At 36.5% G+C, this 25,560-nt stretch overlaps 1 protein-coding gene across 1 annotated transcript; it reads right to left on the bottom strand.

Moving 5' to 3' along the window:
- Positions 1-958: 958 nt before the first annotated feature.
- On the bottom strand, positions 959-16,435 carry LOC106877201 (protein disulfide-isomerase A4). Its single transcript, XM_014926047.3, has 11 exons — positions 15,991-16,435; positions 12,309-12,414; positions 11,605-11,727; positions 10,010-10,092; positions 8,875-9,013; positions 7,719-7,924; positions 6,520-6,675; positions 5,702-5,850; positions 4,327-4,483; positions 3,249-3,482; positions 959-2,654 (listed from the first exon to the last, which is right to left on the bottom strand). Exons 1-11 carry the CDS (start codon positions 16,100-16,102, stop codon positions 2,242-2,244), a joined length of 1,878 nt encoding a protein of 625 aa, XP_014781533.2. The 5' UTR covers positions 16,103-16,435; the 3' UTR covers positions 959-2,241.
- Between the last annotated feature and the right edge of the window lie 9,125 nt (positions 16,436-25,560).

Below are 25,560 nucleotides of genomic sequence, written 5' to 3'. Positions count from 1 at the left end.
ATACGTGCATTACGTTCGTACGTACGTAGATACGTACATTCATACATACATACATTATGTACGTACGTACATACATACGAGCGTACATTACGTACGTACGTACATACATACATGCGTATATACGTACATTACGTACGTACGTACGTAATGTCCGTATGTACGTAATGTCAGTATGTACGTACGTACGTTATGTATGTATGTATGTACGCATGTAAGTACATACGTACGTACATAATGTATTTATGTATGTATGTATATCATCTATATCTATCTATTTGTATATATATATATATATATATATCGCATCCTCTATATATGCATGTATGTATGTATGTATCATCTATATATGTATGTATCATCTATATATGCATGTATCATTTATATATATATATATGTATTATCTATATATATATATATCATCTATATATGTATGTATGTATCATCTATATATATGTATGTATCATCTATATATGTATGTATTTATGTATCATCAAAATATATATATATGTGTGTGTGTGTGTGTATGTTGGTGTGTCTGTGTTTATCCCACCAACATCGCTTGACAACCGATGCTGATGTGTTTACGTCCCCATAACGTAGCAGTTCGGCAAAAGGAGCTGATAAAATAAGTACTAGGCTTACAAAGAATAAGTCCTGGGGTCGATTTGCTCAACTAAAGGCAGTGCTCCAGCAGGACCACAATCAAATGACTGAAACAAAAATATATATATACACACACACACGGCTTCTTTCAGTTTCCTTCAATCAAATGCACTGACAAAACTTTTGTCGGTCCTGTGATATAGCAGAAGGTGCCATGCATTGGAACTGAACTTGAAACCACATGGTTGGGAAGCAAACCTCTTCTTAAGCCCACAGCCATCTCTTTTGTATAAAAACCGATGAGGTACATAGTAATGACAGAGGATACAACAATGACAAACAAAAAAACAGAACATGTTGTCAAAAAGATTTTTATTTACATAAGTTTTGTTGGACCCCATACAAAATTAATAATTAGGATATCATTTCTTTGCATTTTATACACAAACTTTATTATAGCTAACACTGCCATTGTTTGGTCCCTCTTTGTCACCTAACGCTGGAATGGTGGCTTAACACAGCCTCATACTATAGCCACCACCTTCGTTACCTAACATGAGTGCATCCCCCCCCACCGCACACTAGTTGACACCCACCGCTTACCCAACACTATGACTGTTTAGTCTCCACCCCCACCTCACCATGGAGCTGAGAAATAACAATAAGCTCCTTTAAACAGTAACTACAAATGAAGTAATTTAATTAACCTAAAATCCTATCAGGATCAATCAGCATTGATTAAATTTTTCATAATGAAAATTCCACAAGAGAGAGAGAACAAACCAGTTACTTTTACCAAAAACAAACAAAAAAAAAAACTGAAGTTTATGATACGCCACGAGAGGCATGTACAACATCTTTTGTGAAGAGATCAACGAAGCAGTTGGATTTTGGAGGAGGAGGTTACCAGGAGCCTGAAGTGAGCACATTTGGAGTTGTGAGTATTACAACTATAACTCCTATTGTTACTACTATTAATACTACAGCTGATACTACATTTGTCAGTAGTTGCTTCAGTAGACAGATGCATCACACATGCAAGAACACGAATGGGAATGCAGAGAATTGAACCCAAAGACAGATTGAGAATGGTCTGGAATCCAGGAACGAATTCTCCATTAGAATTGAACTTTTTTATTTTTTTATAAAAAAAAATATTACAGATGAAAATGTTTTTGAGAGGAAAGCAAAAGTGAAAAATTTTTACTCAAAATATTCTTCAAGTTGAATGAATTTGCAAATGGAAGAATAGAAAATTGTAGGTTGAAGACATTTGTTGAGACACACAACAATCACAAGATCTTTATCATAATAATAATAATCCTTTCTACTCTAGGCACAAGGCCTGAAATTTTGGGGGAGTGGCCAGTCAGATCGACCCCAGCATGCAACTGGTACTTAATTTATCGACCCCGAAAGGATGAAAGGTAAAGTCGACCTCGGCAGAATTTGAACTTAGAACATAAAGACAGACAAAATACCGCTAAGCATTTTGCCCAGAGTGCTAACGATTCTGCCAGCTTGCTGCCTTAATAATGATGATGATAATAATAATAATAATAATAATCATAATCATAATAATAATAATAATAATCATAATAAAAATTAGGAAGAATTTTGAAATTTCATTTTTCAATCTTACAATTCAATATGTTTAGTGTTTAGTGAGACGGTGCTATGTTCTTCAAGGAATTTAACAAAATCTTTCAACTCTCTGCCGCCAGTAAATTTTACAGGGTTTTCCTTATTATTGGTGGGAACAAAATAAATAGTTGGAAAACCTTCTGTTTTGAAATTAGAAGGCACATCATTAGCTGTTGCATCCATCTTGGCAATAACAAGATTTTTATTTTTCTGCAGTGATTTGGCAAGTTTTTTGTATATAGGTTCCAATTTCTGACAATGACCACACCATGGGGCATAAAATTCAATAAGGACATCTTTCGACTTGTCAAGAACCACAGAATCAAAGTTGTTGGCCACAACTGTGACAACTGGACCTTTGTCTTTCTTGGGAATTGGCTGCGATTTGATGTGTGGTTTTAGATTACCTGCAGGAATATAAACAAATTTATAATTACAATGGAAATCAAAACTGATGCATGCTATACTTTCGGTTGTGTTTAGAAATATATACAAATAGTAAGAGACAAACATAAGGAAATGCAGTTGATTTTTATAGAGAAGAAGAGTACTCTGCTGAAATAAAACTATCAAAAGTTCCATGTGAGTCATGAAACCATTGTTCCATGTATATCATCATCATCATTGTCGTTGCTTAACATCTGCTTTCCATGCTGGTATGGGTTGGACGGTTTGACTGAGGGCTGGCGAGCCAGAAGGCTGCACTAGGCTCCAATCCAATCTGGCAATATTTCTACAGCTGGATGCCCTTTCTAGCCTATTAATTCACAGAATAAACTTAAGATATCAAATTTAAGAAAAAGGTTATATTTCCAGATGCTTGCTGGCAAAACCACCAAGAATTGAATGAAATAAACTGGACATGTGTAAAATATAGCCAACATTGCTCAGCATTATTCTTTGTCTATACGACATGTTAGATATTTCAACATGTACAACTTATGCCAACTTGAAATTGATTAAAGTTTTGAACTTTAACAAAAAAAAGTGCAGACACTAACCGCTAACAAAGTCGTCTAAAAACGATTCAATATGAGACGAGTCAAATTCATCCATTGGTTCCATGGCATAACGTTTTTCTTCTGTCATTATTCCAATGTTCATATCTTCACCAGAATCTTCAAATCCAAAATCTTTCATTAAATTAGAATGGTCATCTTCATTGGCAACAGCAAAAGTGATGCTTTTGTAGTTTCGGACAATTTTGGCAATCTTCTTCCGCCAGATCTGGGTTGCTTTAGAGAGAAGAAAAAAACCCAGAAAATCTCATTAGCATAAGTAGCAGGATTCTTATCTTTAAAAATTTGATTTAGATTTTTTGCAACGATATCAACTGGTTCTGGAAACTTCCATGAAGTAAAAAGAAAAAAAATGGAAAACTTTAGCTCAAATGGTTTAGGCGTTATTAAAGAATTAGCTGTCAGGTTTGTTCTAAGCATGCTTACAGGTATTTTTACAGGTATTCTCACTGGTAAATTATTAAAGAATTAGCTTACAGGTACTGTACTGAGTCTTTCGAGAGACACATGACTCTTACTTGTAAGTAGGTACCAAAAACGTAGATAGTTACCCCTGGGAGGTACAGCTATCCATAAAGAAGTACCATTGGGAGGCACAGTTCTCTAGTGTTTAAGTGATAAGTCTTATAAACAAGTATTAACAGAGTTCTGATGGCCTTCATGAGTTTCCATGAAGTTATTTCTGTTATTATTACAATAGTTTTTGTGCTTTCCAACCAAATACTTTTTTAGTTTATAAATTTGTTTCATTCACAAAATCAATGTTGTTTTTTTTTTCTTTTACCCTAAAAGTTCACCATATATTAAGAGATAAGCTTCTAGTTGTCTCCGTGATCTTGGTATTTTAGAATCATTAATAAAGATTTTCAAGCCAGGAAACACTTAATGGGGTCAGATATGAAGTCAAAATGCTAGGAGTGGTAAATATATTTTTACATATGTGTATGTATATATATGCACACACACACACACACACACACACACATGTATGCTTTATGTTTGTCTCACTCAAATACAATGACTACCAGTTAAAGGACAGGTTAAAGTGGTCCCTTCTCACCTTTTCTATAGTCAAAACTCCAGTCGACAGTGTAGAACACAAGACAAAGTGGATATTTTGTATTGTACTTCTTCTCATTGTTGAAGTTGTAATGGCCAACGAGAGGGAACTGGTTTTTCTCAATAAAATTCAAAATGTCTGACCTCACTGCATCATCCTGGAAAGAAAGAAAGAAAGTAATGTGAATGATCAGAAACAATGGCAGAGAAAATAAATTCAGGGGCCACTGTTAACATTGGTTTGTTTAAGTGGCTGAAAGTATTCTTTTATTCTTTTGCTTGTTTCAGTCATTTGACTGTGGTCATGCTGGAGCAAATCGACCCCAGGACTTACTCTTTGCAAGCCTAGTACTTATCCTATTGGTTCTTTCGCAGAAACGCTAAGTTACGAGGACGTAAACACACCAGCATCAGTTGTCAAGCGATGTTGGGGGGACAAACACAGACACACATATATATACATACATACACGACAGGCTTCTTTCAGTTTCCGTCTACCAAATCCACTCACAAGGTTTTGGTGGGCCCCAAGGTTATAGAAGAAGACACTTGCCCAAGGTGCCATGCATTGGGACTGAACCTGGAACCATGTGGTTGGTCAGCAAGCTACTTACCACAAAGCCACTCCTGCACCTATATTTTCACGTCATATAAGTAACAGTGAGAGACTGGTGGAGTGGAAAGAGACAGTTTGGAAGGACACTTGTCTACGTGCAACATGGAATTAGGTTACAGAGCAGGAAGTAACTGGGGAGAATTTCTTCACAGAAGTCCTGCTTGTAGAAACATCATGTAGAGAAGCTGAAGAAAGGAGGATTCTACTAAATTGCTTTTGGCAATGGACTGAAAGGGTTGGCTCAGTTTGGGAAATTGAGCACAACTGTAATCAAACCATGCCCACCCCATTTTTTGATTCAAACAGTGCATCTAAGACTACATTATCCAATGTAGTAGTGTGCATTTTGATATACAGTAGAATGTGCTTGAGGGAGATTCGGCTGCTATTTCTAGCAGGTGGAGCAACCATGTAGAGACTCCTTTGTTTGGTCATAAGTTGAGCTGTAACTTGCTATGGTGCGCATTTTCCCGTTGCTGTTTTTTCTCCGGTTGACATGAAATCTAATCTTTCAAGGGTTCGTTGAGGAAAGACATGGAGTTGTGATGCTCATGCCTCTCCCAATGCAAGAGTATGAAAAATAGCTGCAACCTGATATTGAAACCAGAATGAGGAATTTGCTATCTAATAAGTGTTGATCCACAACTGTGACTTAATGAAACACTTGTTATACATGTTTCTTTGACAACTATTTGCAGCTAAAATGATCTGAGCCAACAAAAAAAAAAAAAAAAAAGGGAGTTAAAGAAAAGAAACATACCTTGTCTAAAACATGTTTCTTTGGTTCATATTCTGTCTGGAATCTTTCTGGGACAAAGACAACTATAGAGTTTGCAATCAGACCATAAGATTTGGTGACATCTTTATTGAGGACATGAGCAAACTTATAGTCATCTCGGACTTCATTTGCTGAAATAAATAAAATATAACATACTTCAACAGTTGTATATTGCCACAGACGCCATATATTCCACATATATTCTACTGGTGCTGTATGTATCTCAACAGATGTTGAATATTAAACAGACGTCATATTTATAGAATATTTAATCAAAAACAACTAAAATGGTTCAGTGACAACTGAAGGAAAATATTGCATAATTTTTACTTTATTAGTAAATATGACAAAAAGTCCATCACCTTTTAGATGAAGGATAAGTAACAAAAAAAAAAAAAAACTCATCACCAAATTCATTTATTTACATTTTTCTGTTTTACTTTTAGCAATAAAAACCAAAATTAAGGATTAATTTCAATTTCAGCGTCCTCCAAGAAATGTTTCTGTTCCAAAATGGACAGAAAAGAAACCAGCCTCCTTCTGGAAGTGGAAAACATTGTCAATGGTCAAGTAATTTCTGGACAACAACTAACAAAAAGCAAACTTAATTCACCTGAAAATTTAAGTCAACAACAGAAAATAAATAACTGAAATGCTTTCCTAACGAGAGTCAATCAGTTATTAATTAAAAACTAATCAGAAGAAAATAAGGAGATATGGGCCTTAAAAAGTCATGACAAATACCCTAATTACCCTTCTGACTAACCTTATAAAGAAAAACCAGGTAAATTGTATCTCACCTGCATCTAAATAAGAAGACATCAAAGGTGCATCTAAACTGTTAAAAAAGCCAACAATGGTAATATCATCTTCTTTCATGTATTTCTGGAGTTCCTTGGCAGAAGTCTGAAGTTTAGAAGCACCACCTTGTTGGGAAACCATGTAGTTCACAATACCTGCACATCAACAAAAACAAAAATGATGATTACAAATGAAATTTGTTTTAATGAAATAATTAGCAGCAGTTTATAATTAAAGTTGCCATATATATATATATATATATATATATATATATATATATATATATATATATATATATATATCTGGCTGTACAGCCTTTTTGTTTGTTTATTTCACCGTTTCGTTTTCCTGTCTTGTTTTCCGTCCGCCACTACCCTCCACGAAAACAATTTAATTTGTGTTCGTGGGAAGAACCATTTTAACGATGCGTACTGCCTTAATTCTTCGAAACGCCGGAGTTTTAATGGTGGCAGCTGATGAAGGGGATGTTTCTATGTGGCCTGCTTGTTTGTTGCACCTTGTCTACCATTTTGTCCTTGTTCTTTTGCCACGTCATGTACCCAGTTATGTATCTATATGTACATATAGATGAACGTATATACATACATGTACATATATATGCATATACTCATATATTGTTTATATATATATATATATATATATATATATATATATATATATATATATATATATATATATATATATATATATGAGAAAGAAGAGCCAGGCCAAAATTATATTTCCATTGCCCTCTACAACTGTCACCTAAGTAAGTTCTGATGTCAAGTCAATGTGCCAGAGATATCACTGCTTTCACTGACAACAAAGTATTGAGTTCTTCCATATCAAGTAAACTTGTACTTTAATGGCAGGAAACAATGAGGACGGGAAGGTTGGAGTGAGGAAATTAATGGTGAAGATAAGAAAAATTAAATCATAAAATAATAATCCTTCAGACAAAAAGAAGGAATTAGAAAAGTTTGCACAACCCAAGTTGGTTAATTTTCATAGAACTGAGGGAATATAAAAGAACTAAAGGCTTTAGTTTTTGCCTTCCATATATGGGGGTTAAAACCCAGCTACAATCAATTTTCATTTTCCTTCCTCTGGCATCAATAAAAAAGAGGATCTGTAACCTAGGGACATTGCGACTCCTTCCACCTCCCTCATTACTGCATTATCATCAATTCTATTTTACCATAGTCTTCTCTTGGTCCTTTGTATTCAAATTGTTTGCCTGCACGGAAAATCTTCAGAGTTGGGTAACCAGAGACTTCATATTTCATTGCTGTAGTTGTTGCAATAGTAGCATCGATTTTTGCCAGAGGTATAGGGGGATCGTTAACAGCAAGTTTCTGAGCAGCTTTTTCATATTCGGGAGCCAGACGCTTACAGTGGCCACACCTAAAAGAAAAAAACACTCAGATTAATAAAAGTGAAAGTAGAGAGAGAGAGAGAGAGAGAGAGAGAAAGAGAGTCTGTAACATTTATCCATTTCTCAAGATGTGTTGTTAATCATCGTCCTCCAGGCAATAACAGGGGAATTTATGGCCTCTTGGCTGAAACAGGTGTAAGATATTATCCTACTTTCTATGCTCTACTTTATATATTTTAATAATTACTGGTATTTTTATATTTCATATATTATACATGTAAAGCATAATATGTTATACATATATGTATATTGTTATAATTGTCTTTTTAAAAAATAAATAAATAGACATAATACAATGTCTAAAAGTTGATGAATACCACCTCTTCATCCCTTCCATTTTCTTATTGCTGTACATATATATATATATATATAAATATGTATATATATATATATATATATATATATATATATATATATATATATATGTATATGGTGGGGAAGATATGTATGTCTTTGTGTTAAACACCTGCACCACTTGACAACGTCCTGCAACTCAGCAGTTCTGCAAATAATTACTGAGGCTGATTTGTTTGAGTAAACTCTTCAAAGCAGTGCAGCAGCATGGCCAAAGTTCAAAGACTGAATCAAGTAAAAAGAATGCAAAAAGGATTGGCCAACCCATGGCTCTTGTAGGAAACACTATTTTTTTTCCCATTATTGCCCACAGGGGGCTAAACAAAGACAGACAAAGGGATTAAGTCGATTACATCAACCCCAGTGCGTAACTGGTACTTATTTAATCGAGGGTGGGCCGAACCTAAAACCATCTGGTTCCAAAGCAAACATCTTCACCACAAAACCAAAACTACTGAGTATGATGTAAAAGAAAAATTATTTTAATAATTTTCAATAAGAAAAATTAACGAAGAATCTCTTTCATGATTAAGAAAGAATCAGATATTTTAAAAAATAATTATACCATGGTGCATAAAATTCCACAAGAGAAAGTTCATGCTTTTCCACAAAATCTGTAAAATTGCTGTCAGTCAAAGTAACGACAGCCTCTGGTGGAGGTTTCCAGCTTGGTGCAGCTCGTTCCAACATGTATTTAACGATACCTGTTTAGAGAAATTGAATGATGAGAAGAGGAAGCTTAACAATCACGACATGGTAAAAAGAAAAATGAGTACAGAGTGAATTTTGTGAGATAAAAGGAATTTGTGATTGGGCAGTGGAGTGAGAATTGAAAATACTGCACTGCTGATCAGCTGATCGTTAGCTTAAACATACCACACTAATTGTTGTGTTGCTAAAGGTAAGACATCCACATCAATACGATCAGTTGAAGAGCAGTAGAAAGGAGAAGCAGCACCCAGCAAACACATGGAGTTGCCCTAAATCTGTTCCATTCAAGGCTAACTTGGAAATATAAATGAAAGGGGGTTAAAATGACGACCCTTAATACCTGATAATAATCAGGTTCTGGCTGGGTGGTAAGAAACCTACTTCCTAATCACATGGTTCTGGGTTCAGTCCCACTGTATAGCACCTTGGGGAAGTGTTTTCTACTATAGCTTCAGGCTGACCAAAGCCTTGTGAGTGGATTTGGTAGACGGAAACTGAAAGAAGCCCATCATATAAATAATCATCATTGTTTAACGTCTGCTTTCCATGCTGGCATGGGTTGGACGGTTTGACTGAGGACTGCCGAGCTAGGAGGCTGTACCAGGCTCCAATCTGTTCTGGCAAGGTTTCTACAGTTGTAACCATCCCAACTGTTTGCATGTCCAGGATTATCCTGTCCTGTGTGTCCTTCCTTTTCTAAGACAGAGTGTTATTTTAGAGTTGACTACCATTTCTAGCAGACATATTGAGCAACCATGTAAAGATGCCTTCATTACTCCATTAATGGTGTCAGTTTGGAGAACATGATTGCCATGATGGCATTAGCATATTTCAAATCATGACCAAAATTATGTTTCTTTGGCCTTAACTAAACTCAGTTATATATATTTTAACTTTGGCAACCCTGAACTGCTGTTGGACATAAAAAACCAATTTGAAAATGAAAATGAACAATAACACAAACAATATTTCCAGTTTTGTTTACATACCATCAGCTTCTCTTGGCCCTTCATAGGGAAAAGATTTTCCATTTTTGAAGAATAATAAAGTAGGATATCCATTCACATCAAATCTGACAAAAAACAAATATATAAAAATGCAGCAACAAAACATTATGAATGGTAAATTACTAAATGGTACCTAAAGGGTTCTGTTTGTCTAACAACTGTTGTTGTATCAGTTTTATTCAATCACAGCTTGTCTTTAACTAAACAACATTGATATTAAGCAGACTAAGGAGACAAGTTGCTATAGGAGAATCCTGAACACCCCTACCACGTGACTGAAGGTGGATTAACCAATTACAATAAATGAGAACTGAGTGAACTGTCGGGGGGGGGGGGAGTTGATGGTGTTAGATCAATGTGTGTTGGTTTAACAGTCGGTTGTTGAGCAGTGAATACTCAGTATCAAACCTGCATTTGAGTAGTACGGAGTGCATTCTGTGTTAACATATTTCTGCAATGGGTTATTTTAGATAACCACAACCAACTATTTATTTGCGAAAAATCATTTTACACCAGGTATAATGCCCAAAATGTTAATTTTGCTTGATTTTTGTAAACTTTGTGGCATATTTGGGGTTAATAACTTTGCCCCCTGTAATCTCCCAATCAACAAAGCAAATGTAACGAAGGGAGTCCAAGTTTGGCATCTTCATTCTCATCAGTTTCGTGACTGACAATATCAAAGTCCGCAGCAGAACTTATTGGGTTTTACTTCACTTCTATAAAAAAAAAGGACAAAGAGCAAAACCAACACAAGTCACCTTGTTTGCTTCGTTATGCTGAAACTATTGATGGTTGTAGGATATATTAAGTAAAAGTAGGTACTGTCTGAAGTCCTAGATCTCCTAGGACCATTTACCTGGTTTGCATGTCCTAAAGGTGACCAAGATCACAACATTCCTCCCCCTGAACAGGACACCAGGTCATCACAGAATTAACCCATTCACAACTGAGTGGAGTGGAGCCACATGAAATGAAGTGTTTGGCTCTAGAATACAACACACCACCCAGTCTGGGAATTGAAACCTTACTGGATACTTTATGTCATTAAGTAAAATAGGAATCTTATCAGTTTGGCTGCCAGCATCAATTTCTATTCAAATTGATTTCATATTCAGTGTAATGATACATTTTTATAGATTAATGAATGACGTGAAAATCATTTTCACTTTAAGTCAATAAATAAAGAATTACCAACAATTAAAGTTTGAACATTTTGGTTAATTTTAGCCAATCGTAAGCCACAGACACATTCATGCCTGTTTCCATAGTAGAGTGATAATAGCATTTGAGGAACTTCTATGGATTTGGTTCACCAAGACTTTACTAACACAGTTCACCAGCAATAACTTAAATTTCAGATTGACTTTCAGTCTTTGAACATTGCCAGGAAATTGCAATGATGGTTGCTTCTAAGAGGATTCTATGGAGGAGGTGCCTGAGGACTCTCACTCCATGACCCACCCGGAAATAGTGGGCAGAGATGATGGATGAGACATTGCCAAAATATCAGGAATATAATCTCAAAATAATGCAAGAAAAAAAAAGAAAAGAAAAACCCCATTAAAAGCAAATACCTGGAACCTAGTTCAGTTTCTACAGTGGCATCGACTTTGGCCAATGATACTTTAGGGACTGTTGTCTTCAGCTGTTTGGCAGCATCAGCGTATGCTGGTGCCAGTCTTTTACAGTGGCCACACCTGAAGACAAAGAAATCACAAAGTAATTTAATAGAGAAATAAAAAGACAGGAAGACTGTAAAAGAGGGGGAGGAAAGAAAGGGAGGGAGGGAGGGAAGAGTGAGAGTAACAATAGGGGTGAAGTGAGAGTAAAGTAATAGGAGCAGAAGGCAATGAAGTGTGTCTGTAGGACAAAGACAGGCTTGTTATGAAATGTTGAAAGTAGGAGTGCAAATGGGGCATGTGCCTTCTACTATAGCCCCAGGCCAACCAAAGTCTTGTGGACACATTTGGTGGATGACAACTGATCTATTGTGTGTGTGTGGCCTTGTTTTGATACCACCTGATGAATGGTTCATTTCCAGTCTTTCAGGAAGAACATATCAGGCTGAGGAGAAATATCACTTTATTTTGGGAGACAGGTAAGGGTTGGTGATAGGAAAGGTATCCAGCCAGAGCAAATCTGCCTTGAACTATGCAAGGATGGAAAAGTGGACATTAAAACAATGATGATGATGACGATCCTCATTGTCATCCTACTGGCAGGTCCTGATAGTGACTATAAGAGAAAATTAGAAAGAAGAATATGAAGAGAATCTTACCATGGTGCATAAAATTCCACAAGAACCGTATCTCGGGAGTAAATGACATCATCAAAGTTGTTGTTATTTAAGACCAACACATCATCTTCTTCAATTGGTTCGTTATCTACAGTGGGAAAAAGGTAAAGAAAAGACAATCAGTAAAATCAATTTGTGTTGTAGATCTCAATATAAGCAAAACGATGGCTGTGGGGTTAAGAAGCTCACTTTGCAAAAGATGGGTGTTCGGGTTCAGTCCCATTGTGCAGCTGCTGCTACTATAGCCCTGGGCTGACCAATGCCCTGCGAGTGGATTTCATCATCATTTAATATCCATGCTGGCATGGGTTGGATGGTTTGACAGGGAGCTGGCCAGGCTCCATGTCTGATTTGACAAGGTTTCTACGGCTGGATGCCATTCCTAACATGCCAACCACTTTACAGAGTGTGAACTGGGTGCTTTGATGCAGCACTGGCACAAGTGTGTTCATGTGGCACCAGTACTGGTGCTTTTCATATGGCACAGGCACCCAAAAGCCCGCAAGATTAGGAATGCTCAGCTGGAGAGGGATGCAGGGGACAACCGTGATTTTACTTAGCTTGCCATGTTGGAAACCCAACATGTATGTATGTATAGCTATTGAACCAGAGACACATGTCTATGGCTGTCCTCTAATCTCCAGACAATAAGCCTGTCCATTTCCTTAAGGGGAATTTTGGAGAATTCTTGGTTCTTGAGATTATCTCCCCTTCTCAAGAAGAACTGGTCTTTATTGCCATCTCCTAATTATGATGCATCCTCTCTGCAGAAAGAGATAGTTTTAATGAATCAAGAATTTAAGGTGTGTCTCATTTGATATGCTTGTATTTGTGTGTGCCTTTGTGTTTTTACCTATCATCACTTGACAACAGGTGTTGGTTTGATTACATTCCCATAATTTAGTCCCAGCAGCTAGAAGATTGTTTCTGCTCCCTAATTAACTGGAGAGGAGGATATTCTGAAAGTATAGTTGCTAGAAATAAGAACAGAATGAAGAAAGTTCAGAGAGCTATAACTGCTGTTAGCAACAAAAGGTCTCTTTCTTAGAACGAAAGGCAGATTACATGATGCAAAATGGTAGTGAGATGTGGGTCCTGAATGCAGAAGCCATGACAAAACGAGTAAGGAATGAAGCTAATATGTTCTATTGGACGTGCAACATGAGTGTACAACAAAAGCAGATCTCAAGATGCTTAGCCTCACGGAGGATATGAGAAAGGATGGAGAATGGTAAGTGATTTACTGTGCACAAGAAGACCTGTCCACCACAGCAAAAATGATGTCCTAAAAGCATTCTGTAAACGCCTGCACATGCTGGGCCTGCCCCTACACCTGTTTTGCCTCGTTAAGCATTCCCCAAACACTCAACTCTCCATCACTCCTCTATTATAGCACAGCTCAGCAGCTGTAATCAGTTGAGAGCAGAAGCAACCTTCTGAGTGGATTTGGAGGATGGAGACTGAGAGAAACACATTGTGTGTGTGTGTGTGTGTGTGTGTGTTTAGTCTTGTCATGACATCATGCAATATTTGTAAACATTACCATTATGCAATTGATGTTCATTTGCAATCTTCCATGGCTGATCATAAGGAACTCTTAGCTTGCTTAGAAACAGGTGAAAATTAGCAAAAGGAATAGTTTCTATCTGTAGAAAATTTGCCTCAGTAAATTTCGTCTGATCCATACAAACATGAAAAAGTAAACATCAAATGAAGGCATATGGTTAAAAAGTACGCTTCCCAACCATGTCGTTTCGGTTTGTGTAAAACCTTCAACAAGTGTCTTCCATTATCGACCTGAACCCACCAAAGCTTTGAGAAAATATCTGGTGGACGAAAACTGTGAGGAAGCCCGTCGTATATGTATGTGTGTGTTTGTTTCCTGTTCCCTACGTAAAAGACGCCCGGGCTGTTAGCTATTTAGTAAACTGATAGATTACTACCTCACTTGGAAACAAGTACGGGTTGGCGAGCAGAAGGGCATTGAACTGTAGAAAAAAGGCTCTGCCTCAACGTACTCCCGACTGATTCATGCAAGCATGGAAAAGCAGACGTAAAAACGATGATGATGATGTGATCAGCCAAAGAAAATAGATGTTGACATACAAGATTAATGACGTCATTTTCTCAGTCTTTAAAGAGCTAAATTTATAAAACAGAAATTGAAGCAGCTTTCATGCCAGTTGGACATCTTCAGTTTCCACTTCACCTTTTTACTACGTCTTTTGCAAGTTTTACAACACGTTTACTGTGAAATATTTCGGGAGTCAATGAGGGCAAGAACAATTACTCATTGTGTTTTCACGCAATACACGGTTAACTGCAAGAACTAAATGAAGAGATGCAATAACGAAGAATTAAGAAAATTCTTCCCACCCAAAATTGAGGACCTGAATTATACCAATTAATTTGTTCCAAATTCTATTTCATCTTCATAAATAGGGTACATCTATGAGGTTGATTTCTGTAATAACACTACTACCCACATTCATGTTTCAGTTAAGTTTGTTTGTTTTTTGGAAACGGAGGCGGTAATTTCAAACCAAATATAATAAAATACATCGGCGTTGAATATGTTGAAAACAATGTCTAAATCTTATTTCATCGCTAGTGGGAGCAGGTCCGCAAGGTGGTTAACTCAACCAAGTAGGCCTCTCTACATGAGATTATTTTCGCCTGCAAAAATAAAGCCTAAACACGTAACAGTGAACATTAGGATCAACATCAGAAACATTAGTGACGCAGTGGACTAAAACTACATCAAGAAAACCAAGTCTTATTTTGGCAAGGTAAATATCCAATATAAAAATCGTTGTCTCGAAATCAGAGCCGGGGTTGACTTTTTGTCAATAACAGTCAGATATTTACAGGAACCCTGACATTCTTAAAGATCACGAAGTTGTAGAAACTGTTATGCGACACATACACATCTATTTAATTAGAATTCTCTTGCTCCTCTGCCACACAAACAATAATAAAACGGAAAACAACAAACTGTGGAGAATCTCTTCCAAGTTCTGCAGCGTGTCTATGTAAACAAGGGTTCCTATACAGTTGTAGACGTGGAATGAAACCCACGCTACAAGAGCCTGATGCGTGAACAACTTGAGATATAAATTCAATCTATGTTCTTATATACAAAAGTCTTAAAGGATCACATGAAAACCTTTCAAATTACTTACACGAAAGGAAAACTTGTAAAAACCTAGCAAAACGCAAGAAATACGGACATAACTTGTTCTTTGAAACAAGGGAAAACTTCTTTCGCAGTGAAATTGTGGAAAATAGGTATGTTTAGGTTGACATTAATTACAGCATCGATCATCACGGGCCCCGGGTATAAAATGGATTTTGATTACACAAACCTTTAAGTTTCTCTTATCATCAGTAAGTTATTAACGAATGAATTAGGTTCATAAGAAAGTTTTTCAAAAAGTACGCTGAATAAAAAAAAAAATGCATGACTGTTCTCAAAACTAGTTGCGAAAAACCCCCGAATGATATGAGTTGATAAAATAAAAGAAAACTTCCAAGGTTTGTTTAAAATGATAAACGAATGTTGTGAAGCATTGGTTGGTTTGTGCAACGATTTGGGCAGAGAAAGGTTAAAAAGAAAACAAACATAAGTGAAAATATGCATAGAATTGCTTTCTGCGGGACCTACCGTCGTCTGTGGCTTCGTCTGCTTCTTCTCCATAACATCTAAAATCAATTACTTGACTAATTAAAGCCAAAAGAAGAAGCAAGTAATTTAATCTACGACTAAACAACGCCATGCTTTAGGAACTCTTTAGTGTCTGTGAAGAAGAAGATAGAATTTAAGACACTCGGACCGCATTACTTGTCGACTTTCCTTCGAATTTCTTTTGATTAAAAAGTACCAAACATACATAAATGAAAACCAAGTTATTTATGAACTCAGCGTATTTATTTAGAGCTTGTTAAAATATATTCATTAATGAGTTGTTTATAACACGAAATAAGTTACTCTAACTCCGATAAAACTAGATATAATTTAGTAGTAAGTTATGGAGAGGCGTAGTAATACCTGTTACTATGGACCAATGAAGTATTGCCAAGTTCTACTGAGACTTCAGTTCATTACTGACTGCCACGTTCGGCTTAAGAGTTGCTTGTCTACGTGTGACACTGATATGCTTGTCTACTATGTACATACACATTAGCACCCGTTTGAAAAAAAAAAAAAAAAAAAAACGATAATAATAATTATTATTATTATTATTTCATCGGAAATAAAATCATCTGATTTCTTTTTTTGTCGTTTTAGCAAATGTCAAAAGTTTTAACGTGTTTACCAATTTCTTGTTTCTGGTTCCATGATTTCTTTGAAAAGAAAACCAGAACAGCAATTCATCAGAGAAAGGGCTATATTGGATTAAATTAGGAAACAAAATAGTACTGGTACTTCTATTAGTCTTCCAGATAGAAAAAGTAAAGTTGACTCCCCAAACACAAGAAAGACTTCTGAGTTCAGAATATAGATGAACAAAACTAGTCTACAGTTTCTGTTTGCTTACCACAAATTTAGTTTTGAAAATATGTATATAAATATATCTAGTATTCCATAGCAAAAATCTTAAGGTCTAGTGTTTCACTTTCATAGTATTCATAATGTGTCCAATTTTCCAACACCAATTCCAGAGGACTGAGTTAGTTCAGAATAAAGTACCCTGCTTCAAAATAACAAAGTAGTTAAGGCAGTAGGTTCAAATCTGCTGCAGATTTCGACTCACTGTCTTAACTCCTTGGCTATTTTGCATCCAAATTTATTTAGAACTTGTAGAAACTTCAATAGCTAAAGTTACTGGCAAACATCTCCATCATAACAGAAACTGGTTGCGTAAAACCTGAATATGAAAAAATAACTAGACTCTTGGTCTCTTACTATTTTTGGTGCTCTTCAGACAACACACATTGGTTACACATCTACTGGTAATGGGTTCATGGAAGCTATTTATTGGGACTCAAAATGTTTTATAAATTTAGTCCAAATAATTTGTCATGTCTTATTGCTAAGTTCTCAGTAATTTTAGTAAAATTTTCTTCATATTTCCTTCTTTTCTCTTCTTCATATTATAATAATGTGTTCTGATCAATATGCTAAATTTCAATTTATTAATAGAGAAATCAATTTATTTCATAGATGTTTCGTCTTTTTGAGGTCATTGCTAGCTGGATGTTTACACATTGTCCCAGGCTCAATTTTTAATTTTCAAAAGTCAAAGAACCAATATATCGATTTCTCACATAACCATTTCACGGAGAGAAAACATAAGGTTTATTATATTGACATAGTTATGTTACAGTTATTTATTTATAGACCAAACCACAAAGAGAAGGGAATTTGAACTTGTAATGTACACCATTTAGCTAATGGTAAACTTTAACAAGATTATATTATGTAGAAAGAAAAAAAATAGACAAATTCGTATGACCTTTACCCTTTGATGTAAAGTTCTCAGCTTACTTTAATCTAAAAGAAATGTCTTCCCTGAAATGATAAGTCACCTGAAGCACAACATGTTAAAATTATTCCAATTGAAATTTTATTTAATGTTTTAATTTGTAGTAGGAAAGGGGTGTAGCAAAAGATGTTGTTGAGGCAGCAGATGAAACAAGCGTGTGGATAACATCAAAGAAAAACAATGGGAAAGCATAAGATTACGGTTTAAATCATTTATTTGACACTTGCATTTACGTGTTGCATACACCAGAAAATTCACTACATCATATTAGCAACTTGCTTTGAGTTGGTGAAGAAGAAAATAAACTGGGGAAATATTGTGTCGATGTGATGAGATAGAACCGGGCATGTTTTGTGTCTGTGTGTGCGTTGGTCATTTGGTGGTGTCTGTTTATGTTCTGCAACTGCTACTCTGTTGGGTCGTTCATGCTGAAAATGTGGTTCTATGTTGACTACTTGATTGGTGCAAGTTACTTGCTGGCTGTCTGCTTGTCTCTTGACCGTTCGCTTGGTGATGGCTATCTGCCTCTGTTGTATGTCTGACTGTATTTATAATGGTCATGACAGCTAGAAGGACAGACATACCAGAGGAGTAATTTCTACTTATGTAGGTCACCTCCTTTTCACTTGAACCTTAAATGACACTGCTCAGGTCAGAGGTCAAAGAGAAATCCATCCATCACTTTTTGACCGAACAAAGAAATTTCTTTCGCGCCTGTTTGGCCAGTGGTGGATCAGACAAGAGAATTCTTAGATTTGGTTTCAAATCTCAGCTCGGAAAAAGGAAGTTTTTACAGATTCATTACATTGAGTATATTAGAACTGGCATTACCATTAAGAATTATAGTGTTGTTTAGACAGAAATAGTGTTGTTTAAATATGAGACCCAATATTATATTGTTAGACTCACATTTGTAAAGACATGGGTTCAATTCCTAAACAATGCAATGTGTCCTTGGATAAGTTACTTCATTTTTCATTGCTCCGGTCCACTCAGTTGGAGAAAAAGAAAAAAAACAAACAGAAATGAGTGGCATCTGTTGTACTGCAATGCCTCACCAGCAATTATTGACCCCAAATCTTGCAAATGGAAGATTTCAGCTGTTCTTGATAGCTGATGGATGGATGAATTGGGCACTAACAACACACCCTCTATCTCCCACCCTCCCTCTCTTTGCTATCTATTTCTCCATCTCAGACTCATCCCCCCCACTTCCTTCTAATCAATCAATGGGAAATTTAATACAAACAGATAAGAGATTGCTTGAAGTAAACTTACAAAACTATAATGTTAGGATACTAATGTTTCTCATGAAAGCAGACTCTTTCACTTCAGCATTTGGTGAGTGATTCACGTAAGCAGTGGGAGGTGATGGGGGGAGTAACAGCATGTGTCTTTCATGCCTTTCTCAAGGACATAGGAGGGGCTACCCCCAAAAGTAATCGGAAATGTTCTCTGTGGGACAAGCTGTTTGTAGTTCAGGCTTCCGCCACTAGAAGCCACTTGATGCGACCCTCAGGCAACAGTCTGCTGACCGGTGTTGTCAGGTGATATTGTACTGCCATGTGGTGCGTCTTTGTTTTGCAGAGCTTTTCCCTTGTTCATCGATCTTTGCAATGGCTGAAACAAAGGAACAACATAAAATTCTGTTTTCTGTTGGGGAAAATTGGTGACCGAAACAGTTGTCATGCTTCAAGCAGCTTACAAGGACCATGAGCAAAGCACAAGTTTGTGAGTGATCTTCACACTTTGGGAATGGTCACTTGTCACTTGAAGACCTCCCAAATGAATGAAAACATCATAAAACTTCATGAACTGATCTTGGAGAACTGTCACCAAACAATTGACAAATGTGTTGATACGACTGGTTTGTCCTGGAGCTCCTGCCTACGAGTTTTGAGCAAGGAGTTGCAAATGGAAAGAGTTGCAGCAAAATCTGTGCCTTGCTTGCTCATGGAAGATGAAAAACAGTCTTGCGTGAATGCGTGTCATGAACTGAAAGAAGAGTTGGAAGTTGATCCAGACCTTTCTTTAAAAGTCATCCCTGTTGACAAAAGCTGGTGCTATGGAATTTGCAGATGTGGAGAAAAAAATGGAGGTGTTAATACGAGCGTAGCTGGGGTGGGGGGAAGGTAGCGGTCGGCCGTCCATCCTGGGTGGCACTTTCAAAGTGGTGATGCATCTGGGTCTGCTGTAGACAATATGTGTTTTTTCAGCAACCTGAAGGGCCATCCTGGGTAGCACACAGTCTAGCTATGCTAGTGGGTGTTAAAAGGCATCATTTCACAAGAGTTCCAGGACTGCTCCAAATAGTTGAAAATGTGCCTGGATCAATGCATTGCTTCAAATGAAGAATACTTTGAAGGTGATAAGAGTGAAAACATGTAAAACTAAGTGAATAAAATAATATTGCAAAATTCCAGTTTCTTTTGGGTACCCCACACAATTAGCATAAATGAACCAGATTGGTCTAAAGAACCTATTCTGCCACTAAACCATTTTTTTTCTCTTTCTTTAATGCATTGGACAAAATGCTTTGCAGTTTTCCTTCAGGCTTCTCATGTTCTGAGTTCAAATTCTAGCAAGGCTGTCTTTAATCTTCACCCTTTTAGGGTCAATAGAATACACACCAATTAAGCACTGGCACCAATGAAATTGACTGAACTCCTTCCTGCTAAAATTACTGGCCTTTTGCTAAAATTTGAAGAATTATATCAAAAGCATTTAATCAAAGATAACTTATTAATTAAGATGGTTAATGCATGGCCTTACAACAGAAAATAGGGGCACGAATGGTAATATTAGTTATCTATTGAATGTAGTGAAGCGTGAGTATGGCCTTTAGTAGAGACCTCAACTCTAAGCAGTAGCTTTAATCAAAAATGTTGTAGCTGAGTACTAAGAAGTTTTTATTCAGCAGGTGACCCTGAGTATTAACCCCTGCCCCCCAACATCAACCAATCTTTCCATTCTTAGATGTCTGATAGTCACACATGTTAGAAAATGAATAAACAAATCTTATGAAACAAAAACAGTAACATGTATGTGTGTGTGTGAGAGAGAGAATGTGTGTGTGTGTGTGTGTGTGTGTGTGTATGTGACAGTGTCCTAATTTATGGTCAGTTTCAGATGAACTCATTCAATGAAGAAAGCATGTGTCATTATTGTTCTTATATATACATTAATTCAAGCTGATATCTCTCTCTCTTTCTTTCTCTCTTTCTCGCTTTCTCTCTTTCTCTCTCTCTCTCTCTCTCTCTCTCCCTCTCCCTCTCACACACTCTCTCATTCTCTATCTCTCCTTTCTTCTCTTTTCTCTCTTCTGTCTCTCAATCTGTCTGTCTCCAGCCATCGTTTTCTCCCTATCAATCACTGTAGCTATCTATGTATTAATCGAGATTTCTGTCGTTTGTCATATGGACGTTGTTCATATGTATATATGTATTGTATGTAATGCATGAATGTGTGTGTATGTGTGTGAGGGTGTGTGTGTGAGGGTGTGCATGTCTAAGAAAAAATATTTACTAGCAGAAAAGCATGCTATTAAAATAAATCTGTCACCGTAATGAAATTCTTTGCACATGCATGCACACACACACACACACACATACACACACACACACATACACACACACACACACACACACACACACACACACACACACATATATGTATTTACGATGGGCTTCTTTCAGTTTCCATCGACCAAATCCACTCACAAGGCTTTGGTCGGCCCAAGACTATAGTAGAAGACACTTGCCCAAGGTGCCACGCAATGGGACTGAACCGAGGACCATGTGGTTGGTAAGCAAGCTACTTACCACACAGCCACTCTTGCTATGTTAGACATATTGAAAAACAAAAGGAACAAAGAAGAAAAAGAGGAGACATGTGGGATAAAGAGTTGCTGAAGTAGCCACAGGACGTGTGACGGAAGAGTTTGAAGAATTTGGAGCATGCGAACAGTAAAGGTGGTGCCTATAATAATTGGTGTGTTGGGAAGAGTAAGCAAAGATATAGAGAAAATGGTTGAAGGAGATTGGAATAGAATGCCCGGTAGAGCTCCTACACAACGTTTGTCTCTTAGGGACAGCAAGGAATATCAGGAGGGTTCTAAGCACTTGAAAGACTGTTGAAGACTTGTGGATACCTAAGGTTATAGGTAGAAACCCGCTATCCACATAAACCCTACCAGGAATAAGACCAGACCTGAGTTGAACCAAAATAACAACAACAACAACAACAACAATAATAATAATAATCCTTTCTATTATAGAAACTCGATTGTTTAGAAATAACAAGGAAAATTACTCTGTCCAAAGATTTTTCTAACATCAGAGTTACTTCCCTTGAATAAGAAACTTTTTTTTGTAGTGTTTATGCATATACAAATATAATAATAATAATAATAATAATAATAATAATAATACCACTAACACTAATTCTGAGGAAAGCAAAAGCTGGGTATGTATTCAAAAGCCACCAACAAAAAGTCAACCATTTGTTATTCATGGATGACCTCAAACTTTATGATGAAGCCCAAGTCAGTTCCCTCGATGATACGGTGTATACCTTCAGTGCTGATATCAGAATGGAGTTCGGACTGAGAAAGTGTGGTGTGTTAGTCTTAAAGTGAGGCAAAATCAAATGTATGGACGGGCTAACGATACCGTCGGAGAAGGTTATGAAGCAGATAGAAGAGACGGGCTATAAGTACTTGGGGATACTGGAAATGGATAAATTGATGGAGAAAGGAATAACAGAAAAAATTTAAGGTGGAGGCTTGTGTAGGATGAAAGATTGCAAATCAAAGCACTATACAAGAAATTGAAAACAATGAAACTGAAAATAGGTGGATAAAGAAAAAAATGCATAGTCAATTTCATAGGGATGTTGACGATAGGACAAACGGAGAAAAAAGATGGCTGTGAATGACTAAAAGTAATTTAAACTGGAAACGGAGGCTGTAATCTGTGCTGCCCAAGAGCAAGCACTAAGAACAAACTACATAAAATACAGAATAGACAACACATCAGAAAGGGATAAGTGCAGAATCTGTGGATAAAATGGTGAAACCGTATGGCATATTACCAGCCAATGTACGCCACTAGCCCAGAAAGAATATAAGAGATGTCACGACAATATAGCTAGGCTTGTCCATTGGACAGTTTGCAACAAGTATGGACTTGACAGCAAAAAATTGATACGAACATAAACCTGAAGGCATCAGCAAAAATGATAATGCAAAGATCCTGTGGGATTTTATGATTCAGTGCAACCATGAGATAGAGAATAGGAAGCCAGACATAGTGTTAAGAAAGAAAGCAAACGATGTTGGATCATAGATATAGCATGCCCAACTGACAACAAGGTATGTGTTAAGGAAGAAAGAAAAGTCGATAGATATGACAGGTTAGCTTGGGAAGTTAAGCACTTGTGGTCATGAAAGAGATGGTAGTAGTACCAATAATTGTCGGAGCCCTGGGAACAGTGAGTAAAAATATTGAGAAGTACATGGAACAAATAGGGGCTGCAATAAGGGTGGAGCACTTGCAGAAAACAGCACTGCTTGGAACTGCTCAAATACTCCGGATGGTGCTTGAAAAATAAGGGGTGTTACCTTAGTTCACTGGTATTGAACAGCTGACATTGTGGTACATCTCCAGCGTTAGAAGCTGTGCAAAGGCAATAATAACAATAATATATATATGTGTAAATATATATATGTATATATATATATATATATATATATATATATATATATATATATATATATATATATATATATATATATATATATTTACATATATATTTATATATATATATATATATATATGCATACATATATACATATACATACATACATACATATATATGTGCATATGTATATATATATATATATATATATATATATATAAATCGGGAGAATTCACAAAAAAACAAAAGAGGAAGACAGGTGGTGTAGACAACAAACAGATGTATTAGTATAATGCCCGGGAAGTGAAAAAGTCTTTAATGTTTCGATCCTATGCTCTTCCACAGAAAGGAAGACAGAAAGAAACAAGGAGAGAAAAAAAAGAATGTGTAGTGGCTAGCGATCTATCATGGCGAATATGATAATTATTATATATATAATATAGACATACACAAACACATACATTCTTACACACACACACAGACAGATGTGTGTGTGTGTGTGTTCCTTGCCTTGTTATGGCATGATGGTTGTAAAATGTAATGTCATACAAGTAATGTTGTGTTTGTAACTTTCCATGAAAGCCTAAAGGCGGGAACTGCTGAGTTGCTGGTTTCCAAGCAAGGTAAGAGTTGGCAACAGGAGGACAATCTGGCCATAGAGAGATCTGCATCAACAAAGACTGTTTGTTGATAAAAACAAACATGGAAAAGTAGACAATAAAACGATGATGATGATGATGATGACGACGACAACAACAACGATAATAACGATGATGATGATGGTGATGATGATGGTTATGGTGATGCTGATGATGATGATAATGATGATGGTGATGATGATGATGATGATGATGACGATGACAAAGTTTATTTAATGGGTGGAAATGGTTGAGATGATTGAATTAAGTACATGACCTGATATGCTAATTATCACTTGTGTATATAACTTCACACCATTAATAAAAATTAATGAAGCATAAGGTTACATTTCTACATTGGTTAATGACACAAAAGAATCGGACCTAATGATTGTATATTGGCTGTTTTGTAATAATTAGACAAATTACAATACACATCCATCACTTAACGACATTGCTGTTTTTGTAATCAGGTCTTTTGTCTTATTTTGAAAGGAAGAGACATGCCCATAGCTTTTGAGGCTTTTTTTAGTAAATATAACAAGTGAATTATTATACGTAGTTAGTTGCCAAGGAAAAAACAAATACTTAGAATCCACAGAAACTAGTAGGGTCTTTTTTTTTTTTTTGATGAAGGGCTGCCTTGCACAAAATATGAAACATAAAAATCAAACATGTCTCACAGCATACAGTTAACGAACATTAGTGTGTGTGTGTGTGTGTGTGTGTGTGAGAGAGAGAGAGAGAGAGAAGGAAGAGGAGGAGAGAAAATTATGCGCTCTCTCTATTTCAGGTCTGTTCCAGGTCGTGGAGAGAACCTGGAGTCGTGAGGGCATGTCATTAATAAGGTCATGATGATGACAAAAGGACTATGATGAACTGAACAGATTGACAGAATGGGTTTATAGAGTTCTGTGATATTGAAGACATGTCTAAGTATTTGGAGTGATTGAACATGTAGTGGCCAGGATTATAGGAGAGTTAGAGATGGTTACAGTCACCAACTGAGTCCTCAGCACATCCAAGTAGATGTTTATTTTGAGTAATTCTATACCATTATGTATGTGCAGCCTGTGGTCATGCAATGTAATCATGTAATGTGTGCTATTTGTAGTCTGTCGTGGAGAGACTGATCAATCTATACAGGGAAAGGCATAGCTCAGAATATGTTGTTTGTAAAACAGACGAAGCAGCCATGAACTATCGAGGTGCTCTCCACCTTGGATTTTCTACCTTCAAGAAATAAAACTGAAATGGTGATTGTATTTATAAAAGAAGAGAACATCATCCTAATCATCATCGTCACCATTGTTTCCGCATCCACTTTTCCCTGCTTGCTTGAGTCAGACACAGTTTATTGAGGTAGATTTTCTAGGGTCAGATGTCATCAACCATCAACTGATTCAAAGCAAG

This window comes from Octopus bimaculoides, chromosome 10, assembly GCF_046866305.1.
Source record: "Octopus bimaculoides isolate indiv1 chromosome 10, ASM4686630v1, whole genome shotgun sequence".
Taxonomy (NCBI): domain Eukaryota; kingdom Metazoa; phylum Mollusca; class Cephalopoda; order Octopoda; family Octopodidae; genus Octopus; species Octopus bimaculoides.
Note: the sequence above shows the minus strand (reverse complement) of the source record. Positions and strands in the feature narration are given on the sequence as shown.